Here is a 26,074-nt window from a genome sequence, read left to right as displayed (position 1 = left end):
TTTTTTATTTCCGATTTTTTCAAGCTCACGATTTCGTTGCCAACAATGCTAACTTAAGTTGGATAAAATCTAACAGGCAATTTCGATTTCATAATTTTTTGAGTTTTTGTCATTTTCTATGGTTATCATTGATCAACGCACATAATTTTTTTTTTCTGAATTTTTTAATTCGTTTATTCGATCTAAGTCCCTAGATTTAAAAAAATCATTATTCAAAGATTTGAATTTTAATCGATTAGCACTATGCAATCGAAAATCGTTATGTAATGATTACGAAATCAACTGACACATTTACGGCAAATTTTAAACATTAAGCCAAATCGTAGAATGCATAGGAAAGAGTTTCCAAAAGTACCAAATATTAGTTGCCTTGAAAAACGTTGAGAAAACTGCCTATTCAAAAGAGCTTACTTAACGAGGTCGAAATAAACGCAAAACTAAATATAACAGTTGCTATCTTCAAGTTTTGAAGAAGAAACTAATTTGCTACGAGCTTAAACTAGCTAAGAATCGTCTGTGAACAAACGACGTATTTTTTCTTCAGTTTTGATTAAATGATTCCTAGCACTTTCGTTCGTATAGCTCTATAGAATCGTAAGTATTGTCAACGCCAGTATTTTAATTCCTACGTTATAAAAACTTGGATATTTTTGTAATAAAAGTTATGTGAATTAAAAATATTTTTCCAAATTCGAAAGAAACCCCTTTTTATTCCTTGGTTTTTTCTATCGTTGAGACTCGTACGAATGTTAAATCTTTGACCGAAGTTTGAAGAGCGACAGAGCACGCTCCCAAACCTCTTAGCTCGTTGGTTTTATGATTTGCTCAAACAATATTAGTATTGGGTATAAAAATTCCGGAATCATTTCTACTTGAAAAAACATTCCATTCCCTAGCGGATTGTACGACCAGGCATCGGTCAAAAAAAAGTACAAAAACGACCGAAGTTTGTCGTTTTTCGGTTGTTTTCGACCAATTTCGGTCGTTTTTGTACTTTTTTAGACCAATGCCTGGTCGTATAATCCGCTAGGGTTATGGCGAGTGTGTATATGGTGATTTTATAATTACGCAAGATGGCGTTGATAACCGGTTTGTCAGTGGCGATAATGGGTAAGACTGTACACCGAACTTCCCTCTTTCATATATCGACGAACCAAGGCTCGATCGAAGACGAAAAACCTTTCGTGAACAATTTACCAGTTTTTGGTCGAAGGTACGGACCAACTACCGTGCCTAAAAATTTAGAACTTCTGTGGAATCCCTGTGTAGTATGGGTTTGGGTTAATCGAACACGAACCGTTATAACTGCAACGATCATCTACCGGTGAGTAAAACATGAATCGCCTACGCCTTATATACGAACAATATTCGTTGTCCATGATTTATTCAAGTCCAAGGAATGCGAAATCTCTGACAATGGATAGTAAAATAATCGTTAAGCTGGGATATGTCGATTTGAGCCACGGCTCTGTGGGATCGGGAATTAACTTGATAATGTAATCGGACTCGAAATCTCTAACAGCTATTATCGCATGCGTTATCTATTTATTCTTATTTATTTTCATTATCGGGCACAGCTTCGGCCGGCGTTTCAGAACGAAGTGGCCGGTGGCCGTAGCCCGTATAACCGACACCGTGCAAACGTTATCGTTTTATTTTCTCACGCGCTACACTGGACTGAACACGTTCATTCTCGGAATTCTCTCGTTCTGATTTATTGTCTCTGTCGCGTGCATTTGTTTAATGGCCTAAAAATAGAATTGCCAATATGGTTATTTTTTAGTGATAAATTTGCACGATTCATTTTTTTTTTTTACCACGAACGTCTTTTTCTACCTACAAATTCTCGATTTGCTCTCGAATGTAGGCGATGTAGGCTGAAGAATACTTCGAAAAAGACTATCGAGAATAATAATTTCCTTTTAGCTTGGGTGCCCCTACTCCGCTGAAAAACATACGACCCCGAACCGTTGATGTGAAGAAAAAACGAAATGGCGTCTTGGAATTATATATATTTTGACCACGATACCGAATCGCATTGGTGCGCTATATGCGACTGCTATATGAGCAGCGAAATATCCTCTAATGAACATGTCGACGGAGCTCGACACGGCCGAGCTGTCAAACGTTACGGCACGTCAATCATTTCCCATGGGAGCAGTAAATATTACTGCGAATCATGCGACTGTTGGATACAGTCAACAACGAATATTCTTCAACACGTCAAAGGTCAACGTCATCAAGATGCCTTGGAAGCCACTGACTCCGAGGACGAAGAAGATCTCGATCCTTACGAATTCATCATCGATGAGGGCAACGAAAATAAATATTGTTATCTTTGCAACGTGAACATCTCCGGCGAAGCAATGTTTCATTTTCATGCTCGAAATCAACAACACAAAGAAGCCATTGAAAGATATGGCTATGACATAATCGAATCGAAGTACAGCTGGTACGAATGCGAGTTGTGTGAATGTAAAATCAGCGGATATCAAAATATATATCAACACATTACGGGTCGTACGCACACCGAAAATCTCGAGGACTACTCTGACTCTGACTGATTTGTTTCTACGAAATCAATGACATTTTCACTTCTTTTAAACATACATTTATGATAAAATTATTTTATCTTTCGCGTGTAGAACTTGGTTTGTTCCATGGCGAAAACAAAACAAAAACAATTGCACAGTTTTATCATTATTCGATATAGGTTTTAGATTTTTAATTTTCATCCTGAGGATTTATTTGATCGCACGTCTTTTTAGTGTACGTTATTTGTGAGGTTAAGATTCCCTCGATAATAAGAATTTAAAACAAGGATGCAAAAAAGGCAATTGTACGGATTCTCATAAGCTGTGTGCAACCTGTGGCGTTATTTTCATTACTGACCTTTACAAATACAAACTTTGTTCTCCTTTTTACGAGGAATCGAAACTTATTAAAATATTATGGAATGTTTTCATTCAGAGACGTTGCTGGAGTAGCTTGATAAGTGCCATATGTTTGAATAGTTTAATTCTATACCTACTTTTTGTTTCAAGATAAAGTAAATAGTGTCTCTATTGATTTCTATGAATATTCACAAAATTCATTTCCATGCGAGATGTATTATTTGTTCCCCCGCATAACGTTTATTTGGTGAACGAGCTTGTGAAATCCGATTGGAAATAATTCTGTGAATGATGAACATTCAACTCAAATAAACTGAATTTTGTGGTTTTGAGTTTTCTGTAAATTCCAAAAAAATTAACAAGCGCAGTCACACTGTTCAAAAATCCTTGTAACTAGAGAACCCAAGTATTAAATACCAAAAGAAGAGTAAATAAAACTCGAAACTGATATACATATTTTTAATAAGAGTTAAGAAAATAACTATTAAAAATGAAATAATAGTTTTTCTACGTACAGTGTTGTAACAAATATTACAAATATCAAGAGAAAAGAGTGATATATTTTTATTTCCAATCTTATAATAGTTTGGCTGCTTATGGATGCTATGACATGAATGAAGATAAAATAAATTATTGGTATTATTACGTTCTTCGCCGATTTTTTATCTGATAGCACACACCACGAGATGGCGATCCCTGCCGATTGTACAGTGGTACAGTCAATAAAATCTAGATTACGGGTATCTCTAATCATTTCCGGAACCCCGGAACCTTCTTTGATGGAGACGTCATTGAAACTCCGATCTCTCCGATTGGTTAACATCAGGGGGGGGGGGGGGCGTAACCACCAATCAGTTTATCATAAGACTGTACCGAATTTCGCTCTTTTGTTTTCCGGGACAAGAATCGGAAGGTTTATTCAGAGCCTATTTATTTTTTATCTGGTTAAACTTGGAGGGTGCGTGAGAAATAAAAATTTAGAGATCAAGCACAGACCCACCGATATAAAAATTATTATCGGTAAGCACGTTGAGAATCATTTTAAAAACAATTTGCTTCTTTGACAATCGTTTGTTTTACTTCCTGAGAAATGCTAGCTGGTACATTCAACAATGTAGTGTTAGGGGTCATCGATTTTTTTATTCGTATAAGAATTCATGTACACGTCAACTTGAATATATAATAAATTTTTGAATTTTCTTAAATTTTATATTACTGCTAACTTTCCAAAATGAGCAGATACGTGAATTTGCAACGTCGAGCCAAGTTGATTCAAGTTACAAAAATAGTTAATTCGGTATGAATATGGAAAATGATCGTTATATTCCAGGCACAGACAACGAGAGAACAAAATGGCAACTTGGGATTACATCATTTTGGGAAACGGGAGAAGACCTTACCAATGTACAATATGCGACTGTTTCATGACAAGCACAATTTGTTCAAACAATCATTTAGTAGGTCGCAGACATTCAACAGCCCTCCGTCGCTATGGCTCATTTATAATTGACCTGGAGACTGGAAAGTATTGGTGTAAATTGTGCAAATGCTGGATTTATTCAACAAAAAATATTCTCCAACATCTTGATGGTCAACGTCATCAAGATGCCCTCATTGATGTTGAATCTGACGATGAAGAGCTGGACCCCTATAGTTATATCATCGACCAGGGAGATTATAGAAATTATTGTTATATCTGCGACCATTATCTGAATGATGCGCAAGTTGATTATCATGCTAACAGCAAAGAACACGAAACTCAAGTGTTCATATATGGCTATGATATAATGCATACCAGTTATAATTCTTTGGTTTGTACTTTGTGTAAGTGCGTAATCAGCGGTTACAAAAATATTCATCAACACATCAACGGACAGAGACATGATAGTGCTCTCGAAAGATTCTTTGCATCTTACAATATTTAGCATGCATGATAAATTTAAAGAACAAAGTCGTATGTGATACCTTAAAATCAATAATCTTTTTGAGATGTTCCAGCCATGAGGAAATTATATTTCGTAAATCTTCAAGTTTAATTGTAGTTTCTTATTTTATGAGTGTCAATTTCGATCGAGAATTAAGATTTTGTATCAAGTGCTAGGAAAAGTAAAAATTTTATTCAAAATATAATAATGAAAAAGTACTATTTTCGCGTTCCTAATAAAAGCTTTTCCATCTACGATCAATTTCTTATATTGGCTAGCATGTTCAGTTGTAATGTCCCGATTTTGTGAAGGTGGCGCTGATTACCACCGTTTTGTTGGCTGTGGTGTTATTCCGATTTTGTGTGCGCAGCGTTCACGTGAGAAAGCTGCACAATTCGAATTTTCCGATTCAACCGGTGCAAGTATATATTGAACCCGAAAAGCATCGAATATTACACTCGAGGTTTTTTTTATTGAGGAAAAGAAATTTCGTTGATTGTTAATACACTCACTATTCTACGATTTTGAGCTCAAATTTACTGCACTTCAGTACGAAATTTGAACGGTGGGTTGAATCGATAACCTTGAAAGAACGTAACGACTTTGTTTTTTTTCACAATAATATATTTTTCTGTAAACACACTCGAATTCACCAGTTTCGAATATTCTCAACGACCTTTCGATTGTGTTTCATTGTTTTCAATTATTTCTTTATATATAGAACTTGTTTATTCGACTATGTAATCATTTGCATTTTTATAACAGATTTGAAAAAAATACGAATTTTTAATTGAACCAATTTTTTTTTGTTTTTTTTAAGTAGCTTCATTGAACGTAGCTGAGTTCATAGATAAGAAAGGACTTTAATCAACTATTCTGTATCACGTGGATCATCGATCGTTCTCTGGGTGGAATAAGCCTCGCTTGACCTTCTGTAGTTAAACTAAGCACAAAAATGTCTGGTTATTGGGACTATGGGTACCGTGACCATATTACTTTGTATTATAGTTGTGCACTTTGCGACTGGTACAGAAGCTCTACATTCTCTTCTCAACATTTAAAAGATGATTTACATCAGAGTGCCTTGAACCGTTATGGCTCTTCACTTTATTCCAAAGGATGTGGTAGATACTACTGCGATTTGTGCCGGTGTTCAATTTTTTCGGAAAACAATATTCTTCCCCATGTCAGAGGCCTACTACATCAATACTTAATGGGGCGCTATCGTTCGAACTACTCCACCATCAATTTCTATAATGATTTGGATAGTGACGAGTCTGAATATCCACCATATAAGAAATTCAAGAGGCAAAGCCGCGCGAACTCATATTCTTCACTACCGGTATCTGTCGCTTCATCAAGCTACTACCAAAATTGTGGAAATCTCTATTATTCGTCGTCTCAATCATGGACATTGTCAAGGAATCATTGCAGGTACCACAATTTTTCACTTTCGTATTCCGAAAGCTCATATTCAACTCAACAGAACTAGTAAAATTATGATCCACATTTCCAAACTCTTCAACTTTCCTTATGATAATAACAACACTGAATAACCAAAGCACTCATTAAAATTTTTGTCAGCCCGTTAATGCAACAACGATTTTCAGTACCCCATCCAGTTACTGTTCATCCCGATCAAAGGAAACCAACCGATCACGCAAACGCGAATGGGCACTCTTGGAACGTTACTAAAGCGAAACCGTCCTTATTTGAGCATCATCACAGCTGAAATCTTGAATGCCAACTTACAGAAATTATTTCAAGAAATAAACTTCAACAGAGAGTATCAGAAAATTTCCATCAATCAAAAATAACAAAGGAAACTTTACATCTGAATTTTTACGCGATTTTTACATTTCAGTTATTTTCGACATTTTTCCTCAATCGCTATTCATTCATTTAAAAGCATAGAATCTTATTTTATGAAGGATTTTATAATTTTTATTAAAGAAAAAGCGAAAGCATGGTTTGAGGTGCTTTCCAATTTTTTGAATATTCTTTACTTAAACCTTTTTACAATATTTTAATTGACATTTAGATATTTCTTATATTTCAAGTAGATTAAGAGACTTGTCAGTTGTTTTATCAAACCAAGGTGAAGGTAAAGCCGAAGGTTAAAAATCTGCTTGAAATGCATCAGTATAAAAATAATTTAACATTATATTCCTTGAGGAAGTAATCAGTTATTTTGTACTTAGTAGATTTAGGTATACGGCTCATCCTTCCGTATTTTTCTTCAAAAGAATTGAATTTCTGTTTCAAACGCATTTATTTTTTTTATTTCCATCTACTATTTAAAATACATTTATGACTCTGAGTTTTGTAACTTGCGCCAGATCTGTGCATCAGTGTTATTTTTTTTTTGTTAAAAAGGAAAATATATAAATCGTAAAAGTCAATCTTTTGAGTACACTTTTTTTTTTGTTTACTCGTATGTACCAGGTCGATAAGACTCGCAAACTTGCCAACTCCATTTTGGAACATGAAATTCAAAATTTCAACTTTTTCGAGTTCTTCAAGAGGGCAATTAGACTCAATTCAATAACTATCTGCCTTTCGAAATAAGTTGTCTTGTCAAAGAACCACTGACGTTATTGTATTTTAGAATTTTCATCGAAGTAAAGTTGCAATATAAAGAGAATGATGAATTATATTCATGATTGATTAGTTGAATTTCTGGCATCATCGACAAATGATAGTCAACAGATTGTGGATGGATTTTTTCATATCTCCATTTGTAAGTGACAGGTATTTATTTTCCATTCTCCGGTACGTCCAGTATCCCGTAAACGCGAAGATTGCGCACGAAGTCCATAAAAGTTCCAAATTCCCTTAATCGCCATCTTGCGGTTATAACAACAACCGTTCGATGAGAGAAATTCAAGAAAAAAAGCACCATTTTCACATTATTCCAGCAGTTCAAAAATATATTTCATTGAAAGTAAGTAAAAGTTGAAAATCCATCAAATTTTCAAACATTATCATATATTGAATATCGCGTCATTGCGTAATGGTTCGCTCGAAATGTTAATGATAGGTTATATCTTCAAATTCTTTTCGTCTTTCAACTTTTTCAACTTGTACGTTTTTTTCACTGTTGAGTATATACGCCATTCCGTAAACATTCATTTTTCGATTATCTTTCATATTTTCGATCACAATGTCAAAGGAGTTAAACAATTCATATTTTTGGTAAATATTTCGACCTCCAACCCTTTATTTCATTATAAAATGATAAATCTGACTTTGCTGTGGATATAGTTGTCAAATTTTTAACTCGTGTAACCTTTCCTTCAACCCACTTAACTTTCTAATGATATATTTTTTAAAACAAATAGATACTTAAACAAACAACAACAAAATGGCAAACATGGAAACATACCTGGTCGCAGAGACGGAGAATATCTTCTACTGTATGGTGTGCAACTGTCGTATGACTAGTTGGGATAAAGCCGAACTCCATCTGCAAGAAGAGTACCATTTGATTACTGCTAATAACTGGGGAAATGATATTTTGATGCTCAATGAATATCATAATTATTATTGCGTCTGTTGTGAATGTCACATTCTTGGCTATTTGAACGTTCATCGTCATATCATGGGAAGAAAACATATCAATCGGGTCGAGGAATTGGAAATGGCAGAATATATGGACGATCCTGACATGGTTTAAACATCAACCATTTTCTTCTTCGCAATCATGTTCTTTTGTAAAAGAAAAATGTGAACAGAGTTTAGAATTTTACCTAAAATAAATTGAATATTCTTATATAAAATCTCTTGATAATATTGGAATTTTGGCAGGAACGTGTACTCATGAAGCTTGCTAGAATACAGGTGACTATATTTAATTTCGAATTTTTGTATTTAAAAATATTTTTAAAATGGACTTTTGTGCTCGATTTTTTCTCCAAAGCCTGTACATTCTCATTTATGGCTCGTAAATGGGCTAGAAATGAGATTCCTATATATTTTGAATCCTTAAATGAATTATTCCAACTTTTTTGTGGTTATTTGAAATTATTGTTCATAACACATGAAACTGTAGACTTGGATCCGAGCTGGTCTTCAAGTTTGGACTTAACCATAATTAATATTTTTTTTTTTCTTTAATTGCGTTATTGTGTCGATATCGTGTTTTTATCACGGATATACAAGTACAAGCCTTGTCTGCTGGTCCAATTGTAATGATTTTAAATGAATTTGATGATACTCTCTCAAGATAACTCATTTGATGACAAAATATTATTTTTTTGAATATTTTTCTTCATTTCTGAAGCCAATAAATTTTCCAAATTTTCAACAATCAAAAATAATCAGCCTCGTTGATTATTTTTTCAATAGAAATGGTGTATGGCCAATAACTGAGTGTTTTATTTGACATAATCAGGACATGAAACCCTGCCAAGCGATATAAGTAAGCATTTTTTCTATCTTCAACTCCTTCAAGTTGGCGAATCTCTTGTCGGGCGGCATGTGTGATTGCTCAAAGAATTGTCTGTCTAAGAGTAGTCGTACATCTGCATTGAAAAAAAAAAAACAAACACTATGGACTCGTATTTTTTTAGTTCGTAAAAAAAGGCAGAAAATTTGAAGTTATTCGGATCGAGTTGCGAAACAGATCGGTTTAGCGGAAGTCAAGAAAAGTTTTCACTAGATTCGTAAAATAATGAAAAATCCTGTTCTGATTTATCATTAACAATATTTTGAACAATTTATCAAAAAGAAAATAGAAAAAAAACATCTTTATTGACCATTTTTATCGGGATTTTTTCCATTTATGCGACGTTTTTTGATACTTCCGGCTAGAGCCACGCGCACATCGTTTGCGCTGTTTGGAGAAGGGGGAAGGATGAGATGGTTTTTTTTCATACTTATACTATACAGTTGCCGTTCGTTGTCGCCGGTGTGCCGCTTGCCATTGCAATCATTGTTCGCTTGTTTTGTCAACCCCGTAGCAGTACTGGCAGTGGCTTTTGCGAGTGGTGCTCGTTCGGCATCGTGAAAAGGTACGTAAAATTTGCACATTAAACATTAAAATTTACGGGTTTCAATACCAACTCTGTATATGGAAAGTTTTTTTGTTCGAAAGCTAAATTTTTCGTCCTGAAGCTAGTAAAGCACATTGATTCGGCATATTAAAATCGTTGTATCAAAGAATTAAATTTTTATCGGATTTTGTTGCACCAAATATTGAAATATTCAATAAATATTCATGTCGACATTTTGATAACAACGCGGTGAAATCAATGACCGCTTTAACCTTTTCGCTTGTGTACAATTGTTTTTTTTATTTTTTTTTATTTACTCTTCTGCAACATTGTATATTTAACACGCACGATTTCTCAGAAATGAACGAACAGATAATTTAATTCTGAGAAACCTGTATTGATACTTTTTCTTCATTGAATTTTTCTCACGAAATCGTATTATCCAATAATCTTTTAACGGATGAAAAAAAAATTGAGTTATCGAACACACAAGTCAGTTGAATTACTACTTGAAATCAATTCAGAAATATATTAAAGTCCAATAGTGAAAACCGTTTTTTGAAAACCTTGAATATCCTTGAAAATGTCCAATTTTCAACATTTCGTCATATAGCAGTTTTCATTCAACACTTGAAAAAAATACATAGTCTGTGTATACCTCAGTATTTTGTGATGAAAGTATTATCTTCTTTGCTGGGTTTCAACTACACAGCAAAAATTAACAGCTTTATGCCCGGTTGAACCGTGCGGTAGGGGGAAGGGGGGATGGAAAGAGGAGTGCAAAACAATACCAAACTCGCTTCATCGTGTTTGAGTCTGTAGCTTTTTTCACACCGAGCAATCGCCAGAAAAATGTATGTGTGTATTCTTCCGAGAACACACGTGTTTGTGACGATAATTAAGAAAAAAAAACCATTCAGTCATGAATATATTTCTAGTCTAATACATTTCGCCAATTATAAATTAATGTCGAGCTATTTTTCAATAATGTTGAATTTCTTAATTTCGTTCAATTTTTGACTATTTCTTTGTGTGAAAACTTCGGCACTTGGGCTGTTGTAAATACAGCGCGCTTAGTGGTATTATTCTCAAAGTGCCCTTCCCCCACACGCTTGCTCGTCGAGTTACCAAGTGATGTGCGACACATTGAGCATGGGTCGTAGTGGTTTTATGATACCCCTATGGCGTGCATGCGTATTTACGAAGCTTGGACATTTCTTTGTTCTCTGTTCGAGACCGAAGCGTACCTCGGAAACGCACCAGAGTTCCAACCGACAGAGCTGAATTTTTCGATGTTCTATTTTTTTTTTTTTTTTTTGTAAATGATTTTGAAATCTAGCATATATAAAATTAACTAAATAAACTGTTTTTCCTACTCAATCCATAACTTTTTTAAATTTGAGATTGAAATTCAGTAAAACTTAAATTGTCGTTTATAACATTACAAAATTTTGGAAGCGTTTTTTTTTTTTTTTATTATTGATCAGTAATTGAATTTTTTTCTATCGATTTCTTCCTATAACTCGTGTATCCGTTTTTAAAACTACTCATAGTCTATATTAAAGTGAAATTGAAAGAATGTACTGATCCAAAAATTAGAATATTGGATAAAAAATGGGTGACCAACCGAGAAGAGGGGCATGGGGAAGGGGTCGGGCTAAAGCTCCACCGCCAGCTCAACAGCAGCAAAAGCAGCAGGAACCGCCAAAACCCATCGGCGCTCCTCTGCAAGGAGCATGGGCCAGGAGACCCGGGGCTCCGACAGCCCCGGCTCAACCCTCTACATCGGCGCAACAGGTTTGTCCATGTTTTTCTGATTTTTTCAAAGATTTATCAAAATTTTTGTCACGATTCTACATATTAACAGAAAAACCATTTTTTACTCGCCTATTTAATTGCCAAAAAAGAATTTCGAAAATCCTACTAATTAGAAATCGTAGTTGGATCGTAACGTTTTTTCGTTTAATTTTCGTGATCCAATAGAGTATTGGACGTGGACCGGAGCCAGTTGCAGCATCCAGAAGCACTCCACCAGCACAAGCGCAGGCTCCTAGGCCAGAACAGCCCCCAGGTGAGCATTGGACGAGTTCATAATAAATCTTTTCTCTACCGGTATTTTGCAATGCACGTGAATAAAAAAATGATCCTGTCTCATTCTTTTTCTACGTTCTCCACATGCAATTATGAGGCTCAATAAACTTTCATTTTCATTGCGTAAGTGTGAAGTGAAAAAAATTAAAAACAGAAAGAGTGATGGTCCACATTGAATGAAAATCAAAGTCCTAAAAAAAATTTTGAAAAACGGAAGTGGAAGGAGAGGGGAGGGGGACAGCGTTTGAATGCTCTTTGTTGAGACGAATTTTGAAGGAGCTCGTACGTATTTCCCGGCCCACCGGCTTTGACGTTGGGTTTTTATTGCTTTATGATTTCTCTCCATTCACATTTTGAAGCATATTTTTTGCCATCTTTTTAAAGCTAGGGCTAATAATAGCGGTTTCCCAGGTCAGTACTTTTTCTTCAAAAGCCTGTGCCTACTTTTTTGAGTTGAGCCATATTTTTCGCTTTTTATTACCATCATCACCACTGCAACTTTGCTACTTTTCTTTTCATTTGCACAGTCCCGAAATATTACAAAAATTCTTTTTCACCGAAAATGGAACTGAAAAAATTTGTTATTCGAGCCTTCGAACTTTTTGTCATTGAATCTACGACATAAACGGTTATATCTTGATATTGATTCGATCATTAAAAAGATTTGAAAGTAAAAAAATTGTAAGAAAAGTAACCAATCAATTGTTTCATTTCGGATATTTGCAGGTGGCGGAGGAGGTGATGCTAGTTCGATGGGACGCGGAGCCTTGCGAGGACGACGTCAGCTTCCGCCGGAGCTTCTTATAACGCGACCATCTACCGTCTTATCTAAGCAAGGTTTGCTCCCTTCAAATAACTTTTTTCACCTTTTAGAGAACGTTATTCTACGTGAAAAACCTAACGAATAAAGAAATTAATGACTGGGCATTGCATAGGTACCGAGGGTAAATCTGTTCAGGTGCAAGCTAATTACTTCAAAGTATTGAACGCAACTGATTGGTGCCTCTACAAGTACCGGGTAGACTTTGCACCCGAGGAAGATCGTATTCAAGCGCGAAAAGGTATGCTCGGAGTACATCGGGATAAACTAGGCGCATACATATTCGACGGGACTGTTTTATACACCAGCAATCGATTGCCCCAGGTTGGTTAATTCAGTATAATTTCATTGGCTGATCATCTATTATTTTCATCCTGCTTTGATAGAGTGTTTGAAAGTAATTCGGGATTTTTATGTCCATAGCCACTCGAAGTTTTTTCAAAGAGACGCTCGGACGATGCCAATATCCAAATAGTGATTCGTCTCGTAGGAGATATTTCGAAAGGCGACGAGCATTATTTGCAGTTTTATAACATCATCATGCGCAAATGTCTGGAATATTTACAACTTCAGCTCGTCGGCCGCAATTACTTCGACGCGAGAAACAAGGTCATTATTTTTTAATTCACATGCACACTTTTATCGTATATAAAAATATGTTTTTCTACCTTGAATGGAACTGAAGTTTTTCTGTCACTGTTTACGTACGAAAATCTCGTCGTTTTCCTAAGTTCTTCTAATATAAAATTTATTTTATTTAAAATAATGAATTGGAATTTTTACCTTTTTCTTCACCAGGTCGAAGTTCCTCAATATAAACTAGAATTATGGCCAGGTTATGAAACATCGATTCGCCAACACGAGACTAATATTTTAATGTGCGCCGAAATAACGCACAAAGTAATGAGACAGCAAACCCTTCTCGACATCTTGAACGAATGCTACAATAAGTTCGGAAATCAGTATCAGGTGATGAAAAATGTTTATGCAGTCTATATCAATCCTTTACATAAATAGAATTTAAACATTCAATTCGATGGAAAATGGCATTGTAAAATCATGGCAACACTACTAGGTTACAAAGATGTAAAAGGCAAAGGGACTTTTCCAATGATTTCGTTGCTCGTTTAGTGTTTCAATTCAAATTGTATGTCACTGTTCTTTTAACATGTACTCGAATTGATCGCAAAAAATATTCGAACATTCACGAATGAATGCATCAATCATTTGTAGGAAAGATTCAAGGCCATGGTGATTGGAGTAACAGTTTTAACGGACTACAATAATCACACGTACAGAGTGGATGATGTTGACTATTCCCAATCGCCGAATTCAACATTCACTAAGAAAGGCGAAGAAATCAGTTATAAGGAGTATTACAGGATCAAATACCAAATAAATATTCGTCACTCTACTCAACCGCTGTTGCTCTCGAAGAGCAAGGATCGAGATCGTCGCGCCGGTGCTTCAGAAATGGTTTGCTTGATTCCAGAACTGTGTCGATCAACTGGTTAGTCAGAATTATTTTTAATTTACGAATTTCGCCGTTTGGGTAACAACTCAAAAAGGAATCGACGATAATTTAATTTTTTTTCACTACTTCGTTCACTTTTTCTGTCTTTGAACGAGGTGTTGATAATCTCGAATTAAAATGAATCAGGATTAACGGACGCGATGAGGGAAGACCGTACGATGATGCGAGAATTGGCAACGTACACGAGGCTCGATCCGCGTGGACGCATTAATCGACTGATGAGTTTTAACAAGCGTTTACATGACGAACCGCAAGTAGTCACCGAATTTAGAAACTGGAATCTTCAACTCGACAACAAACTTGTTACGTTGCCCGCGCGAATATTGCCCACTGAGGAAATAACATTCGGGCAGGGCCGAAGTACAACTGCTGGTGATAAAGCGGATTGGACTTTCTCTCTTAGATCTAACCCGATGCTCGAAACAACCCGATTAAACAACTGGGTCATGGTGATTCCTAATCGGGTCGCAAGGGATGCCGAAGTAAGTTTTTTTTATTATTTCCATCGTATTATCCGCTCGATTCTCCGTTTCTCTAGAAAATAGAAGTGACTTTCAATAAACATCAAACAGTCGCACAGAGTATGCTTTGATTCAGAACATTGAATATGCTTGTTGGATAGTGAAACTCATGAATGAACTGGCACCGATGAGATGGTTACAATAAATACAAATTTTGAGTGATGAATAACACGAAAAGTGGATTTTTGTCATTCTAATTACGTCAACATGTTTTTAAACGAATTTAATATTTCAGGCATTCGTCGGCACTTTGAAAGGGGCAGTGAAAAATATGAACTTCCAAATCGCTTCACCCCGGAATTACATACTCTCCGACGATCGGGCAGCCGGGTACACTTCTGCCATCGAGGAAATAATGAGCCAGGCAAATCCTCAACTCATATTTTGCCTCGTTATGAACAATCGGGCGGATCGTTACGCTGCGATTAAAAAAAAATGTTGCATCGATCGCCCAGTACCAACACAGTGTATGTTGGCTAAAAACATGTCAGCGAAAGGCGTTCAATCGATAGCAACAAAAATAGCCATACAAATGAACTGTAAAATCGGTGGAGCACCATGGGCTGTGAATATACCCGCGAGTGGTCTTATGGTCGCTGGATTTGATGTCTGCCATGACACTAATTCTAAAGGGCGAGATTTCGGTAAGCGCCTCACTCATTTTACGATTTTTTATTTTTTCCATTTCTGGAAACAACAATTTTTTCTCCATTTGTTTAATTTTTAAATGTTTGCTGTGCTCTCTTGATAATTTTTTAACATTCATTCTTCTGAATTGAAAAATATGAATAACTTGAGTCAATTTTGTTTGGCATTGCTTATCATAACAATTTTTTTTACCATCGTGTTTCCTCATTTACGTTCGTTTCTTCAAGGACTGGTTCTTTATAATTATTTGTAAATTCTCTTTATTACTCTCCTAATACTCCACGTACAGTTTTTTCATTTCTCTAATTGTTCTGTTTTATTCTTTACATTGCAGGCGCTCTTGTCGCGTCGTTGGATCGTAATTTCAGCCGATATTTCTCGGCGGTAAGCGCTCATACCAACGGCGAAGAACTGTCCAACGATTTGGGCGTAAACATGTGCAAAGCGCTCCAAAAATACAAAGAAATAAACAAAGCTTTGCCATCGCGAATCGTAATTTATCGAGACGGAGTCGGGGAAGGTCAAATCCCATTCGTTCTTGAGCACGAAGTTGAAAGGCTACAAGCGAAATTGGCGAGTCTTTACGGCAACGCAAATTTGGTTAAGATGACGTATATTATCGTGACGAAACGGATAAATACCCGATTGTTTTATAACGGAGGAAATCCTGCTCCTGGTACCGTCGTCGATGATGTCATCACGAGTCCTCTGAAGTACGATTTCTTCGTCGTTTCACAATTCACGACTCAAGGCTCTGTGTCACCGACAAGCTACAGCGTCATCGCTGACACAAGCGGTCTATCAGCTAATCAGTTACAAAAGTTGTCGTACAAATTAACGCACATGTACTTCAATTGGAGCGGAACTGTGCGCGTTCCCGCTCCATGTCAGTTCGCCCACAAACTCGCATTCCTCGTATCACAATCGATTCACGCAAGTCCTAGTAACCATCTCGAAACTCTCCTTTACTTTTTGTAAAATATATTTTCATCGATTTCAAATGAGTTTTCGCGGGCTCTGTTCACTACGTACAACTTCAAAAGGATAAAAGCTCCGAACTTTTTATTTCACGGATCAAATCATCTGGCGTCTCGATTTTTTTCTCTACTTTTTTGTTCACCAGAATTATTTGACGCAATGTGCGAAATATCTCTTTTTATTATATAATGATGCAGAAAGGACAAACCAGTTTTGATCTTCACAACCATATCCAAAAGAGTGTGATTTGTTCAATATGAAAATCATTTTTTTTGTTCGCTGGAATTATTTCTGAAGAAAGCCAATTTCTATCAAACTTCTAAATTTGGGAAGACAAATTTCTGAAATATTCTGAACATAGTTTATTCTTTCAACTTAATCGAGAGATAGCTTCCAATGAAATTTAACAAACCGATGTCAATACTTTGATGTTACTAATTCCAATTAGTAAAACTTATCGGTACGAATTTTGATTTTTTTGTTCTCAGAGGTACCAAATATCTTGAGTCGCGGCAGCGTCTCGAGACTTATGTTTTCACGTTTTTCTTCCACTTCGTTTTTAAACTAAAACTCTTGAGGCTATTGGGATTTGGGATTTCTCATTGCTGGACACTGACAAATTTTTTTTATAAACTGATTCAAGTTGACAGTTCAATTCACCGTTTAATATCTTTCAGTTCAATTATTGTATTGAAATACGTAATAAATACAATGTACTTTGAATTTTGATTTTATTTTTCGTTTAGAAATATATAAATTTGCCTTTATATATTTTCTAGGCCACATAATGAAAAAAGGTAAGTCGAATTCCTTTCATATTTATTCTTATGAATCCAAAGGAATTGTTGCATCCATCATTTTCGAACGGATGCTCCATTAGATATTTTAATTTGTTTTATTATATTTTTATCTGCAACCAGATTTATTCTGACTGGCCAAAATCAGTGAATTCGTTGTATCGAAAAAATTTAAGATTTGCGGATCTTAAGCGATTTGTAGTCATTTTTTTCAAACAAGCAAAGTATACGGTCATCGATCGTCGCGAAATCCCGTTGACCCATGAAGCTACTTGAATCGAAAAATGGCATGAATTTTTGTTTAATAGTTCAACGGTAACATGTTAATAAATATTTTAGCGTATCGATTGCGTGCTAAAATAATTACACTTCGCATTCGCGTAAGCTTTGTTTACAGACTTCGGTGTACCCGGAAGTTAGTCTCGTTAAACGAGAAGCGAATAATCAGTCATCCGGTGTAAATGACAAAAAACAAAGACGCGATTCAAGAAATTGATTTTTCCTTCGGTCTTTCCGAAGTACCGTTTTACTTGAAAATGATCAAAGCTATGTAACAGGTATTTATTTAAAAAATTTAGCCTACGGAATCTGCAATTTGCTCATTTTTTTTGTCAGTGTAATACCAAGCGCTCTTTTGTCGAACCACTTTGACTATATAGCAATTTATAAATGCGTTTATTCTAACCTAACCTGGAAGAAGACAAGCAAGAACCAACAAAGACAACAATTGCCGAATCGAATCTCAGTAAAGATTGTTCGTTTCTTCTGTAATGAAACCTAGAATAATTTTTAACATAGTTTCAATGAATCAGTACGGTATTTGGAGTAAACAGTATGCGTTCACAAATGATATTCGCGAAAGATAATTTCATTATTTTGTTCATGCAATTTTTTTTTTTTAAAAAAGACCATACACTTTCGTGTCTGATCTGAGAAATACGTAATTAGTAAAAATACAAATTAACCTGTCAATGATATGATTTGATGCTTTCTTTTTTCTTCTCTGCAGAAACTCGATATTCGCTAACTTTGAAATCTTGTTGGAATAAGGAAGAAAAATTGAAAATTCAGTGTACAAGAAGAACTATGCAAAAATGTCACAGAACACCTCTTCTATGGTAAAGACTGTACGATACTGTGCACAGTGTCAATCATATTTTCAAGGTACATTAGGATCCCATGTGAATACAGAAAATCACAAAAACAATCTGAGACTGATGGACTGGAGACTTCTCAAGGAATTCATTGAGCCCTTTGTTGTTAAGACCCGTGATTCAAGAAAAGAATACTATTTGTGTTTAGCTTGTCGCTGTACGATGCCGTGTAATCCAAAGTATTTTGAGTCACACACAAGTGGTAAAAACCACTTAAACAATATGGAGAAATGTTTGAATATTTTGCCAGTTCAAGATAACCAGTTTTATTGCGCCGATTGCGACTTTGTCATCACAAATTATAAGGGTGTGAAATTTCACATTAACACCAGAAGTCACATGACTTCACGTACCATAAATATGGATTATAGACTGTTCAAGCGTACAACATGGGAATCCTTTGTTTACCCTTTCATCATAGAGAAAAACGATCAAGAGTTTTATTGCATGGTCTGTGATTCGTCAAGTTCCAACAAACATTCTTTGAGGGTCCACGTTGAGAGCAGCATTCATACAAGGACAGTTCAGTGTTACAAGCCACATCTGATTCCTCTTGAGAACAATTTTTTCTGTTGCCAACTATGCAATGTTGTATTTCCATTCGATGCCAACATGCAAACTCACCTGAAGAAACATTGTCACCTGAATAACTACAAGAATAGTACCAGCACAGACTGGTCCATTAGAAAGGATTTCATAACACCGTTTATTTATCAAGCAGGTGAGAATGACTTTTACTGCATAATATGCGATTTACCAATGAAGAGCTACCTAGCTCTGGAATCTCACAAACAAGGGGATGTTCACAATGAGGTACTGGAGTGCGAGATCAAAAATATTCTGCCTTCGAAAAACGGATGCTTCACTTGCAGCTTATGTCAATGCGTCATTCCGAATCAACATAAAGTCGGTCTACATCTCACAGGAATTCAACACATTAAAAAGTCAGGAGTAATTACAGTTAGTCGCAGAAAAAGACTGAAGATTGTGAGTTGGGGGTCAATCAAAAATTGCATCGAACCCTTCTTGCTAAGCGAAAACAATGATAACTTTTACTGCGTTCTCTGCGGTTCCATCCTTGTTGGAATAAAAGCGCTCGAGTCTCATATTTTGAAAGCTGTTCACAAAACTTCTCTTATTCAACAGAGTTCCTTTCTTCACCCACTGGATAATGGCTCGTTCTATTGTGCTCTCTGTGGCAATTATATTCTGGATTTCCGCAGAGTTAATTCTCACATCAGAGAACCGAAACACTCTTCTTTGTGGCCCACAGTCGCTGAACAGGAAAACAAAGACCATGAAGGAAAAGGAAAAGATGAGAACGAGAGAAAAGCTGAAAAAAGAAACGGAGTCGTGGTTGATTCTCTTAACCATACGGATATCAAATCGAAAGCCAGTTCTGGCGTATCAGCTCCAACCAAAGCTGGTTTTCCAAAGAGCTTGAAAGATTTTGACGAGAGTTTGCTCAATTTTCAGAAAAAACCTGAATATTCGGCCGATTGTGCAATAAAATCAAAGCTTGAAATCCAGCCGGAAATGAAATCCGATCCGAACGATTGCTTCAGAAAGTTCTTCGAATCGTTCGAACGATCAGAGTTGAAGGAGATGTCGGGATTCGAATGCAGTTCTAAAGTCGTAGAAACTCAGCCACAACAGCATACACGTCCTTCGGATGATTCGGTTCCACAGTGGGTAGAAAGTCTGATGGATTTGACTCGAATTTTGTCGCAGATGAGAGCGTCACCGAAAGTCGATTCGAACGGTGGCAAGAGTTCAGAAAACAAGGAAATAGTCATTGAAAAGGAGTCCAATGAAAAAAACTCGAGTTCCGTGGACCTCGAAAAGACGGCAAAGAAGAAATATTCGTCGGAACTACCCGTAAGAAGCGTAGCAAAAAAAAGTTATCTGGAACGAGTCGCGAGTTTGTTGGATTTCGAAGAAAACATCTACGATACGAGCGAGCATACGAAGAGTGTGGAATTGGGGCTTGAATTGCGTTTCGTAATTGACGAGAGCCGTAATTATTGTCTCGTTTGTCGTGAAATCGTTACACGCAATCGCGATTCGGACAACTATTTCGTGCATCTGTGCACTTTGGAGCACACGCAACAGCTCAACAAAATGGTGAAAAGCGCTGGAAAAACTTCGAGGTATCCTCGGTGTTTGAGCGAGCTTTCGATGGCTCTTGAGTTTGTAGAAATGTTATCGAACAAGCTCGCCAGATGTCTTGTCTGCCAGATCGACATTCCTAACAATGATTGTTTCGTATTGAAACATATCGATGATGAAAAGCACCGGAAAGCTAAGGAGCAAATGCGCATCGAAGCTAGTAAAGAGAACGCCGTAATCATGTCCCAAATTCATTGCGACTGGTACAAAGTACAAAAATACGAGTGTATCGCGTGCTCAAGAAAATTCGACCTCGAGATTGACTTCATCGAACACCTGCTCGACGACGAGAAACACGCGAATCATACGAAAACCGCTGTCAACGACGGAGCTAAGATGATCTACGAATTCTGCTCGATTTGCGCGCTCATTTATTGCGCGTGTTCCAACGTACCGACGAACCACATCGACTGCTCGTCGCACAGATGGTTCGTCCGAAACGGGCCTTTCGTGGTCGACGAACTGCCTCGATCTACGACGAAATTATTAATCTCTCTCAACGCCAACGAAACTTTTCGGACGATCGACATCTCGCATGAGATCGAGGAAGGCTGCAAAGGTTCCATCGTCAAAGCTTATGGCAAAGGAACGGGTCACGACTACAATTCGACTTTTGGGACTGAACCACCGCTCCAAGATCTACAGTTTCTCAAGTACGTTGAGTTGGCTCTCTGTTCAAAAAGCGACGAAAAAAATCTTTACTTTTTTCTCCCAAGTTCGGGATGTGCGCTAAGTTTGATTTGTGCTGTTTCAAAATAATCAAGAGTCTCGGACACCTCCGATTTTTTATTCAAATTTTAGTCTCGAATAATTGATTGAAAGATAATATTTTACAGGTTCTTCAAGAAAATATGTCCAGCGAGCGTCAACATGATATCATTTCTCAAGCAGTGGTTAGTGGAGTGTGATTTATTCGGGACTCGACAAATCTCAATCGTTGCTCTCTATTGGTACGTGATCCTGTACCTTGAAACGATATCGATACTGCCGAGCATCGCTACATTGAACTCGATGAAACTGTTCTGTCGTGAACTCGTAGGCGAGTAACTATTACACAAACCTCATAGAACTGTAGAACATTTTGTTGATGAAAAAGGACAACAGTATTTTTGAAGCATTTTCATTGGTGATTTTTTTATTTTTCATGTGTTTTGTAATTGTCAAAATTCGGTAAAATCTGATTCGGTGAATCCTGATTATAAAATGTCTTGTTTTTAATACACGTGATGAAAGAATCACGCTCGTTTTTTATTTCCATTCATAGATTGGGAAAAAAATTCAGAGATGAAGAAACACGAAGGATTCGTTCTGAAGGACCATCTCATTGGCTTTTTTTCACTTTATACGAATTTTGACTATCGGTATGACGTCGCGTGTCCGTTGCTTGGCAAGGTCATCGAGAAACGAGCTTTCGCTGACAATGTTAATTATTTACCGGAAGATATGAAGTCCTACGTATCTTACATGCGAAACAGAGAATTTGCGGAACCGTTTAGAATCGATTCGGTAATGTGTCTCCAAGACCCGTTCGATTTGCAGCACAACCTGACCAAGTCAGTGTCCAAATTTGATTTGAGCAGGTTCCGAATTTTTTGCTCAAAAAGTTTGAGTTTTTTGTGCGCTGAAACCTAAGCGCATTTTTTTTTAATCATATTACTACAATTTGACTTAATTTTTTATTTAATGTATACAATTGACAGCTCCATTGTTAAATCGTGCAAAAGTAGAGCCTCGACAGATAAATCAAGCCATAGATCCTCACTGGATGAGATCAATTATTCAACAATCAATTTTCTATTTTATTTTCGAATCATGGATCAAAGTGTATCAACCCAATCAATCACGATAATATTTGGGTTCCTTACGCGTTTAGTGGTAAAAAAAATTATAATCACTGAACTATATTCTTCTATACTTTTTTGTTACGTGTCATTTTCTGTCATATCAGTGTGGAACAAAGATCTATCAATTATCGATAGAATCGTCAGTGAGTGTACACGCTTGAATATTTTTGAAGTTCTGTTATGAGGAATTAATGTTTTTTGTTGTCATTATCTGAATAAAAAAATGTTTTCTTCATGTCGCGAACGCGTTCTTTAATGTTTATTTTTCTTCCGAAAAAAATTATAATGTTCCGCAAGAATTCTAAGTGCAATCTGATCGTAATGTAAAATAGCAGAATATTAAATTTGCCGCCTCGTAGCAAGTGCTGCTCTGGCGAGGTCCAATTGAATCAATCACAATTTAAAAAAAAAAAAAAAAACCCAAACGGTTGTAAGGCCGAGTACGTGTTGATTAAATTTTTATTTATCGTACGTGAATATAAATATTAATTGATTTTTACTAAGTTCACAATTATCGAGAAGAGTGTGAAATAATATTTATTATCAACTCAGTCTTAAATTGGTATTTTTCCTTTTTTTTTGTTTGAAATCGTTCATGAACGAGCAATCTCTTAACAATAACCTTAAAACGAGTGTATTTCAGAGACACTTTCGACCTAGTTTCAACGTTTTTTCTAAACTATTTTACTCACTATTTAATCTACAATTTCATTCGTTTTTTTTTACTTTTAATCGAGTCTTAATTCCTAGCATATACTGGCAAGTTAAACTATCATTTTCATTCTATCTAAATTTTGAGATTCCATATTTTATTTTTGTCAGCTAAAATTTTCTTTTGTTTATGTCAAATCTTTTGTTCATTTAAAAAAATATTTTTTTACATTCTCCACGATAAGTTTATCGATATCTTTACTGTTTTAATTTGAACATCCATTTTTATACACCTTTGATTGAAACATCTTTTTTCTAATTTCTTTTTATTTCAGATAATCCACGTGAATCTTCTTTCAGAAGAATTGTTTTCACTGCATGCTTGATGAAGAAAAGAAGCCTCTAATCACTCCTAGTTTTGACACTCTGTTTTTGTTGCAAGGAAATGTTCAAAAGCAAGGATCAATTCCAAGAATTTTTGAATATTTTAATCAGCACGAATGGTACTCAAAATACAAGTCGTCAAAACATTGAAGAAATGAAACGGGAGGTCAGATCGGACTCGGAAAGTCCCAAATGTCACAGTAAAGATAGTACGAACCCACCACAGCGTATTATGAAGCAAATGTTTAAACAGTTTTTTGAAAATCATATTATTGTTTGTGAAAAGAAATTCTATTGTTGCTGTTGCAAAAAATTTTTGATTGGGCACTGCGCAGCATTTGAACACACAAGTGAAGCCAATCATTGTGATCTTGTAGAACGCATTACGGCAATGAAAACATCATGGATCTTACTAAACGAAAGCACAGATTTCAGATTATTAGTCTCCCAGGCAATCACCAGTTTTGACGCTAACAACTTCAAGTGTAGAATCTGCAACGACGAAATGTTTGCCATTTCAAAGCTCGCCGAACACCTCCAAAATTTTTGGCACATTTACCAGTCTCTGAATTTTAATCAGAAATTGATTGAGAAACGAGACAGAACTACATCTATTTTTAGTGACTTGGAACAAGGCTGTGATCTCATAAAGTATGAAAAAAATCGTTGTCCTGAATGTATCATTTGTACCAATAAGTTTTCAACTGTTCGAGCGTGCATTAACCTAGAAGAGAGAGGAGATGAAAGAGGGACAGAGCGATACGCTCGTCAAAGTATTATTCCACCTGAAAATGAAGCTCCTAATAATTGTAACACCATTCCGGAAGTTCCGAATCTTCAGCTGCAAGAAACGCAGCATTTGGGTTTCACTGTGATAAATGAAAAAAAGGTGACGAGTCCAGAAATCTCTAAAACGATGGCGAACACCGCGCCGAGACCTCCTTCCCCGATCGTCCAGACAAAAATATGGAATTCCTCGAGTGAGGTTATAGCGCCACCAACGAAGTTACAAAGAGCGCGATATCCAAGGTCGAAATCAAAAACTTCATCCAATTTTTTGAATGCAAAATCACCGGAAGAGTTGAGTCGAGATTATTTATTCTGGAAACAAGATTTGGACGCGTGGTTGTGCAAAATTTGCAATAAAACTGTGACAGGAAGTCACGAAATTACAGAACATGCAGCAGAGATCAAGCACCTGGAATTATTTAAAAAATATGGTTGTGAAAAAATCACAATGATTGAAGCTTCCGTGTATAATTGTACGTGTTGCAGCTGCACTATTCCCGGAATGAAAAACGTTTTTGCCCATTTAAAAGGAAGAAGACATTCGACATGTTTGGCAGCAATGTTGCGAGACCAAAAATCAGAAAACGAAAAAGGCTCATCCACGACGGACCAATCGGGGGTTACGAACGACAAAAAATCAGAGCTTGTCATATACGTACAACATTTTCAGGGATTGAGCATTAAGAAAATGATAATGCGACGCCTACGCGCGCAAAAACGATCGGCGCCGTTGGAAGATTTCAAATGTGATTATTGTCAGTTACACATCGTCAAAGGCACTGATTTCCATAGCCATTTGGCCAGTCACATTAGTCTCGAGTTCGAATTTGCTAATTTGATGGATGAAAATGCTAATGATCCCTCCAATTTCGGCCTTGAAAAACAAGGCATAATGTCAGGCAATCAGATTAAGCCAAAAGAGTTATCAACCTCTCAATTGATAGTTAACAGCTCAAGTAATCAAAAAGAAAATGAAAAGATATCGAATTATTCTCGAAGTATTTGTACGTTTTGACGTAACCGTTATATTTTCAGCCACTACTTATTTTAAGAGGTATGAATCTGTCAATTCGGCCTCTATTGGTTTAATCAAAAAATGGATCATGAAATTCCTATATTTAAATGATTAATGAATCTGCAGTCCGATCGACCAATTGGACTGAGCCAATCAATTGATAATATATATTGATGATAGTTTTACATATAATGAACCAAAAGAAAAAAGAAACTGATTTGAAATGAACAATTTTTACTTCGTTACAAGAGATTCCTCGAAAAGACCTTTTCAAAGTATGTGAATGTACGTCGATTTTTTATTATGTTTATTTGTTTCGTACTTGTTGATCGATGTGCGGTATTAGTTTGTTGTGCCATGTTATTTTTGTAAGTTTAACAAAAAGAATTAACGATAAGAAATTAAAGTACGCGAGTAGAAAATAAGTCATCGTTTCACTGAGCATGCAAAAAATAAGAATGTGAGGAATAAATTAAATTTTTACTCGATTAATTTTTTTTTTTATTCGACGGAGGAGCAGCTGATTTTCTCCAAATCAACCTGTTTTGCAATTGAACTGAACGACGCCAATCCCCCAATCCTTTGTGCTACTGACGAATCTCGGGTCTTGGCTTATAGTTCCATCCCATTGGCTAGAAATGAGAACTTCGAAAAAACAAGCTTCGGGAATGACTAGGTTTCATAAATTTGATAACTGAATACGATTCATTTTTTACTATTTATGTCCAGTTTTGGATGTACCATTCTATATTATTCTTTGTAGGAGTGAAAAGAGTGAGAAGAGAAGAATGTTTGAAAGTCTTCGCACCCATGCAAGGCCGACTATTGGTTGGTTTGCCGTCGCCATGAGTATTTTTTTTTTAACG

At 36.2% G+C, this 26,074-nt stretch overlaps 3 protein-coding genes and 2 long non-coding RNA genes across 11 annotated transcripts; 4 read left to right on the top strand and 1 right to left on the bottom strand.

Annotated features, from left to right (window-relative positions):
- Nucleotides 1-824: 824 nt before the first annotated feature.
- On the top strand, nt 825-5,842 carry LOC122415959 (uncharacterized). 3 transcript variants are annotated; one of them, XR_006262035.1, is made up of 4 exons: nt 1,000-1,324; nt 1,927-3,914; nt 4,225-5,384; nt 5,643-5,842. It is a non-coding gene; the product is annotated as an uncharacterized lncRNA (long non-coding RNA). The 3 variants fall into 3 exon arrangements; XR_006262034.1 differs by lacking the exons at nt 4,225-5,384; nt 5,643-5,842 and adding an exon at nt 825-845 and having other exon boundaries at nt 1,074-1,324; nt 1,927-4,093; XR_006262033.1 differs by lacking the exons at nt 4,225-5,384; nt 5,643-5,842 and having other exon boundaries at nt 990-1,324; nt 1,927-4,093.
- A 1,324-nt stretch (nt 5,843-7,166) lies between these two features.
- LOC122415960 (uncharacterized) lies at nt 7,167-9,842 on the bottom strand. The gene is made up of 3 exons (XR_006262036.1): nt 9,697-9,842; nt 8,205-8,285; nt 7,167-7,665 (listed from the first exon to the last, which is right to left on the bottom strand). It is a non-coding gene; the product is annotated as an uncharacterized lncRNA (long non-coding RNA).
- LOC122415958 (piwi-like protein Siwi) lies at nt 9,708-17,128 on the top strand. Its single transcript, XM_043428569.1, has 11 exons — nt 9,708-9,831; nt 11,413-11,610; nt 11,797-11,884; nt 12,631-12,741; nt 12,840-13,048; nt 13,148-13,333; nt 13,523-13,693; nt 13,958-14,234; nt 14,385-14,740; nt 15,015-15,423; nt 15,762-17,128. The coding sequence occupies exons 2-11, from the start codon at nt 11,428-11,430 to the stop codon at nt 16,403-16,405; spliced, it is 2,634 nt and encodes an 877-aa protein (XP_043284504.1). The 5' UTR covers nt 9,708-9,831; nt 11,413-11,427; the 3' UTR covers nt 16,406-17,128.
- Nucleotides 17,129-17,632: 504 nt separating this feature from the next.
- Nucleotides 17,633-22,595, top strand: LOC122415722 (uncharacterized). Of its 4 annotated transcripts, none has more exons than XM_043428114.1 (4): nt 17,633-17,759; nt 18,212-21,178; nt 21,362-21,564; nt 21,790-22,595. In XM_043428114.1, exons 2-4 carry the CDS (start codon nt 18,297-18,299, stop codon nt 22,155-22,157), a joined length of 3,453 nt encoding a protein of 1,150 aa, XP_043284049.1. In that variant the 5' UTR covers nt 17,633-17,759; nt 18,212-18,296; the 3' UTR covers nt 22,158-22,595. The 4 variants fall into 4 exon arrangements, with proteins under 4 accessions (XP_043284049.1, XP_043284051.1, XP_043284050.1 ...); XM_043428116.1 differs by lacking the exon at nt 17,633-17,759 and adding an exon at nt 17,900-17,956; XM_043428115.1 differs by lacking the exon at nt 17,633-17,759 and adding an exon at nt 17,906-18,034.
- A 193-nt stretch (nt 22,596-22,788) lies between these two features.
- LOC122415770 (uncharacterized) lies at nt 22,789-25,696 on the top strand. Of its 2 annotated transcripts, none has more exons than XM_043428209.1 (2): nt 22,789-22,837; nt 23,356-25,696. In XM_043428209.1, the coding sequence occupies exon 2, from the start codon at nt 23,466-23,468 to the stop codon at nt 25,206-25,208; it is 1,743 nt and encodes a 580-aa protein (XP_043284144.1). In that variant the 5' UTR covers nt 22,789-22,837; nt 23,356-23,465; the 3' UTR covers nt 25,209-25,696. The 2 variants fall into 2 exon arrangements, with proteins under 2 accessions (XP_043284144.1, XP_043284145.1); XM_043428210.1 differs by having other exon boundaries at nt 22,791-22,809.
- Nucleotides 25,697-26,074: the final 378 nt, after the last annotated feature.

The sequence above is a fragment of the Venturia canescens genome, chromosome 9 (assembly GCF_019457755.1).
Source record: "Venturia canescens isolate UGA chromosome 9, ASM1945775v1, whole genome shotgun sequence".
In the NCBI taxonomy this organism is placed as follows: domain Eukaryota; kingdom Metazoa; phylum Arthropoda; class Insecta; order Hymenoptera; family Ichneumonidae; genus Venturia; species Venturia canescens.
This window is presented reverse-complemented; position numbering and strand designations above follow the sequence as displayed.